The 6,419-nt window shown below is 41.7% G+C and overlaps 1 protein-coding gene across 1 annotated transcript; it reads right to left on the bottom strand.

Annotated features, from left to right (window-relative positions):
* Positions 1 to 966: 966 nt before the first annotated feature.
* On the bottom strand, positions 967 to 3,732 carry LOC100979159 (olfactory receptor 6N1-like). The gene has a single exon (XM_063595700.1). The coding sequence runs from the start codon at positions 3,618 to 3,620 to the stop codon at positions 2,901 to 2,903; it is 720 nt and encodes a 239-aa protein (XP_063451770.1). The 5' UTR covers positions 3,621 to 3,732; the 3' UTR covers positions 967 to 2,900.
* Positions 3,733 to 6,419: the final 2,687 nt, after the last annotated feature.

Here is a 6,419-nt window from a genome sequence, read left to right as displayed (position 1 = left end):
ACCAGTCCAAGGACTTCAATTCCCTTAGGTCCTCTCTGACCGTTCACAGGGTGTGTGTTAGGGGCAGGGACTCAGTAACTCAGCACATCTGTTATTTATATCTGTTGAGAAGCTCTGCGCTAAAGATGACCTGAACTTTATGTTCTAAAGGAAATACCCAAGGAGGTCTCAAGAGAAAAAAAAGAAGAGTATAGAATAGAGTACAGAATGAAAGGCAAGGGGAGTTTGCAGCTATAAATGGATCTTGAAAAAATACCTTCTGGTGGAGTTTCAGGAGGGGAACTCAATTTCTATCACACCCATTTGACTCTTAAGAGTTTGTTCATTCATTCATTTGTTCAAATATGAGTGGATACCATGCATTGCAGTACAAACTAATAGTGAGATATAAGCCACTTTGAGTTGTTAGATGACTACTTATGTCTTCACTACAGGATGGTAAGTCCCCCATGTTCACTGCACAGTATGCACCCCACAGATATTAGTAATTATCAAGAATTGCTATAACAGTTTTAGTAATTATTATTACTATAATTACCTATTAATTAATGTGATCTAAGCCATTTTAATTTAAGCCATCTTCTAGTGCTGCCACCACAGGGAAAAAAGAGTTTCTGTTGGGTCCATAATAGTTCCTGCAAAAAGAGTAGTCTGAGTGAAGTGAGGTGCAGAAGGAGAGAAAGAAAAGGAGCCCAAAAGCAGTAGACTCAGACTGTCAGCAGAATAGAGTTTTGCACCATGTATTTGGGGAAACAGCATAGACTTCTTGAAAGCACGGACTACTCAGTTTATGACAAGATAAATTTGGACCCTTAGGTCAAAGAAGATGCCTCATTTGGAGAGTTACCAAGTCTATTGTAATAACAATGTGAGATAGCTGTAAAACTAAGCATTATCAAAGAAATAAATCCCCACTGAAGACATTTATGTGGAAAACTCTGAAGTAACAATGATTAATATTTACATGCTTAACGTTCTTTTATTGTCCCCATTTTGCATGTAAGGGAACTGAGGTGGAGGGAATTTAAGTGTATTGCATATGATCACACAGCAAATAAATGATAGAATTGACTTTTGAACACAGGCAGAGAGGCTTCAAAGACCATGGTGTAAGCACTATACTGTCCTGATTCTGGTATGCTGAGACTAACTTGCTTATGAAATACTTAGTATGTGTTATTTAACTTTAGAACACTTTGATGTAGTTTTTTTTTAAAGGAAAACAAATCTGGCATTAGAGAGAGCTTATGTTTTTTGCCCAAAATCATAGAGGCAAAAATGGCAACACCTGAATTTGTACCAACACCTTTCCATCTCTGCTCTGCAAATTCAGATCTTACACATCTGGACATGGTTCAGGTCCTGCTTTCCTTAAGAAGTGCTATAGGTGCCTGTAATCCCAGCTACTTGGGAGGCTGAGGCAGGAGAATGGCTTGAACTCGGGAGGCAGCGGTTGCAGTGAGCTGAGATAGCGCCATTGCACTCCAGCCTGGGGGACAAGAGCAAGACGTCATCTCAAAAAAAAAAAAAAAAAAGTACTGTAAGCATAGAATCAAAACTCCCTAAGCTGAGAGGAATGTGAGCACTCATTCATTGCCAGCCTTTCATTTTGCAGACAGAGAGAATGAGGCTGAGGAGGGTAACTCAGTCAGCTGAAGTGGATTTAGGGTTGAATCTGTCTGTCTTTACTGCAAGTTCAATAATCTTTATAATTTTATTACGTAAATATTGGGATGTTCTTCCTTCTTCAGAGGGATATTATAAAGATTAAATTTTTAAAAACATGAAGGCAGCTGTAACTATTTCTGGCATAGTACAGACATACATAAAATAAAGCAGTAAGATCTGTAGGAATGAGGAAAATGGAAAGTACTCAAGATTAGGCAATACTTAGTCTCTTCCAAGATCTGGTCCTATTTTCTCACTAATTTATCTGACCATACTCTAGCAGGTACTTGGCCCCCAGTTCAGACACCATCAAGGAATGGGAGATTACTCTGCTCAGCAGAGGAAGCAATAGAGGAGCTGGAGAGAAAAGAAGCGTGATCAGAACTGCAGGTTTTTTCTCCATCAAACTACATTTGGTCACATAATAACCCAGAATCCCTGGATGCCACAAATAGATAAGCATTCTGCTCATGGTGCACTGATCTACATCTGCAACTTTATACAAGTTAACATTTTAGACTACTTTTTGCCAACCTAGTTTTCCACCCTCTTAACCTTTCTCCAAGAATCTTATCTTGACTAAATCTGCCACTCCTAGCTTTAATTTATCTTCTTTCTTTCTGTATTGCACTGTCTCTCTAAGTCATAAATACAGCTTAACCACTTGTTCTGCATCCCTGTTTTTCCTCCCTTTGTTGCATTTCTTTCCCATTAGAATGGGGAAATCAGAGACCATAACCCCTTTCTCTTTACATCTTCCAGCTTTGACCAATTCAGGCATGGGTGTGTGCAGCATGTTTGACTACTGATCGTTTTTATTTCTTTACTGGTATTTTCTTTGACTCTGACCACATGATTGACAAGCCAACCAGCTGATTCTCACAATTACCAACAAGCTGGGCTATGACAAATTAGATAATTGAGCTTCCCTTAAAATAATTCTGATCCTGTCAATGACTGCCTTTTTTTTTTTTTTTTTTTTTTTTTTTAAGACGGAGTCTTGCTCTGTCGCCCAGGCTGGAGTGCAGTGGTGCGATCTCGACTCACTGCAAGCTCCGCCTCCCGGGTTCACGCCATTCTCCTGCCTCAGCCTCCCGAGTAGCTGGGACTACAGGCACCCGCCACCGAGCCTGGCTAATTTTTTTTGTATTTTTAGTAGAGATGGGGTTTCACCATGGTCTCGATCTCCTGACCTCGTGATCCACCCGCCTCGGCCTCCCAAAGTGCTGGGATTACAGGCGTGAGCCACCGCGCCCAGCCATGACTCTCCTTAAAGCCTTCTTCACCTCCTTGTTGCGAAGGCTATAGATGATAGGATTGAGGAAAGGGGTAATAAGGGCATAAACCAAGGCAACAAGCTTGTCTGTGCTCTCAGGTCGACTCCCAGGTGAGCCCACATATACTGTGAAGGCAGAAGCATAGAATAGTGCCACCACAGTTATGTGGGAGGAACAGGTAGAGAAGGCCTTGGCACTACTGGCAGCTGAGGGTAGCTTCAGCACAGCATTCAGGATACCTCCATAGAGTCCCAAAATGAGCACAAAGTTGCAACCAGTGGCCACACCAATCACTGTGCCATGGGCCCTAGCATGCCAGCTTGTGTCCACACATGCCAACCGCATTAGCGGTGCCAAGTCACAAAAGTAATGGGCCACCTCTTTCAAGCAGAAGGGCAGAGTGGCAGTGAGGGTGGCTGGCACAAGTGCAGCTGAGAAGCCAGCCACCCAACTGGCCCCAGCTAGTCGTAACTGTACCTGTCTGCTCATGAGTGCGTGGTAGTGGAGTGGGTGGCAGATGGTAAGGTAGCGATCCAGTGCCATGACACCCAGAAGGTAACACTCAGTCATCCCTAAGGAATGAAAGACACAGCTGAATAAAGCATACAGCTGATGAGACGGGTGAACACCCATGGAGCAAGGTGTGCAGCAGCGTGGGCACTGTGGTGCTGACATACCACACCTCTACAAAGGAGAGGACACTGATAAAGAAGTACATGGGCGTGAACAGTCCAGAATCTAACTGTACCAGGACAATGATGAGAATGTTCCCTGCAAGTGTGAGGAGATAGATGCATAGGGTCCCCAAGAAGGCAAGAGGTTGTAGGGTCCCAGTGGTGGTGAAACCAGCAAGGATAAAACTCTGGGTCCAGTTATGACTGACGTGATCTATGATTCCTAGGAACAAGCGATAAACATAGAATATAAATTACTTCAAGCTTCTTCCTCTATTCGTAAAATCTGAGCACTTAAAAGGAACTTGAGACATTATCTAATCAATGTTCCTCACTTTACACTAGAGGAACTGAAGCCCCAAAAGCAGAAATGGTTGGCCCCATATCATAGTCTGTTGGTAGCAGGTGTGGGACTAGAAATCAAGGCTCCTGATCCCATTTTAATCCCTTTCTATGTTATAATATTATGCTCCAGTGACTCAGTGATTTTCTCCCCTATTCCACCATCTAATAACGGGAGAGCTAGAAAATTCCTACTGCTATCCCTCTGTACTTTCCAATGAGAAAATAACCAACATTGGAGAAGGGAGAAAAGTCACCTCCCAAAAGTGACTGTTGAAGCTTCTTTCAGGAAGCCCCTCTGAAGTGTTTAGACTATCCTGATAAAAACTAGAAGAAGAAAAAGTGCAAAATAAAAGAAATGCAGAATCTCCAAAAACTATAATATCCTAGGCCCGTGGTGCCTGATGATAATTCACCCAGCAGATACACTGTGCTGGGTGAAAAAAATAATCCCCGAAGGGTATGTGCTAGGAATTCTCGAAAAGGAAAACTGTGAAGTCAAGAAGAAGCAAAGAAGCCAGAGGTCCTACGGTATAATAGGAAAAGCCTCCTCCGAAGTCAGCGATTTGGTTGCCACTAAGCATTAGGTTGAGCAACTTTTTACTTAACCTCAGCTTCCTCTTCAAAAGAAAAGAGACTTGAGCATTTGTTTCCTAAGACTCTTACAACACAGATAATGTATGTTTCCCTAAATTGGAAAATGGTTATGGGTTTTGAGGGGAATCAACACCTATGTCACTTCAGTTTTCCTCCCACACCCTAATAAGCCTCATTCAGGAAGGTCCAAAGCCTTCATCTAGTTGTCTTCTTTGGCTACTCTCATCTTTTCGGCCCCACTCCTGCCCATTACCTGATGGTTTTGATGACATTAGAACTTATAGCATTCTCCTCGGCATCCTTTCTACCCCAAGATACTCCCCTACTTATATTTCATGTTCCTGGAAATGCGGGCCTCCCAGGGGCCCTGGAGCAACTACATGTTCCCTGGAGTTGCTAAGTGTGTAAAGCTTTCAGCAAGGACCTCTCTGGGGCAAGCAGTTGTGCAAAAGGAAGTGCAGCAGAGCAGCTGTATGTCTCAAATGACTTTTCCCAAGTCTGCAACCCTCGCTGTGGACTTTACAGTTTAATCCTAGGGGCATTGCCTCCTCTGGGCCACTAGAAGTTTTGCAAGTCCCACATAGCCTTTTATAAAAAGAGAACAAATCCAACTCGTATATCCTTGTGTATACATGGAGAACAACACCTTGATCACTCCAAAAACGAGTTGAATGTTCTTAAAAATTACTTTGCAAAAAGACTTCCTAATTAGCTTCATCTCTACTCCCTTCTGGTAAGATCAGCCAAATGACCAGAAAGGAGTAAATAATATGTGTGTCCATTTTTTTTTTACTAATGTGTAATACTTTCATTTTAATACATGTGAGGTACATGTGCATGTTTAATACATGTGCGGTACATGTGCAGGTTTGTTACATAGGTAAACCTGTGTCATAGGGGTTCATTGTACATATTATTTTATCACCCAGGTATTAAGCCTAGTACCCATTAGTTACTTTTTCTGATCCTCTGCCTCTTCCCACTCTCCACCCTCCAAAAGTCCCCAGTGAGTGTTGTTCTCCTCTATGTGTCCATGTATTCTCAACATTTAGCTCCCACTTATAATTGAGAACATGCAGTACTTGGTTTTCTGTTCCTGTATTAATTTGCTGAGGATAATGGCCTCCAGCTCCTACCATGTCCCTGCAAAGGTGTTTTTCCATTATTAACCTTACCACAATATGAGAAAGATCAGCAGTGCCATCACTTCTGCTTTGACTATCTCCATCTCCACAACAATCCCCATCACCACTACCCTCACTATCTCCCCTATCATTTATTCATTGATTTAATCATTGTCAAATACTCTCTATTTGCCGAGCAGTGTTCTAAACCACCACCACCAGTATTGCTGTCATTGTTTATGGAACCACCATATCATTATTTTATGTGGCATTTACATATGTTTATTTCTGTTTTCATCATCACTTTCCTTTTCATCACTATCGGCATCATTTTCATAAAAGCCTTATGGTCAGTACATGGACTCTGACCTCAACTGAACACAATACATAAGCAGGTACTGGATAGATGTAGAGGCCGTATAAATAACAGATTGAAGCCCTGATCCACTGGAGAAGAATACATTTGCATCACTTGTAGATACAAATATGGTTTGAAATTTAGGAATCAGAGGCAAAAAAGAAAATCACACAAGATAATAGCAAAATTAAACTGGATATCAGAACATTCACTGTAAAAGATTTTCACACGGATCGCATCAATATAGAGGAAACCATTGAGTCTCTTCATACCAACCTGAAAAATTTCCTGAGAGGGCTGGAATTATTTAAATAGCAAGAAAAGATGATATTTTGTTTGGAGAGTTTCACTTTAGAAAATATTGTAACCTCAAGATTGG

Source organism: Pan paniscus, chromosome 1 (assembly GCF_029289425.2).
Source record: "Pan paniscus chromosome 1, NHGRI_mPanPan1-v2.0_pri, whole genome shotgun sequence".
Taxonomy (NCBI): domain Eukaryota; kingdom Metazoa; phylum Chordata; class Mammalia; order Primates; family Hominidae; genus Pan; species Pan paniscus.
Note: the sequence above shows the minus strand (reverse complement) of the source record. Positions and strands in the feature narration are given on the sequence as shown.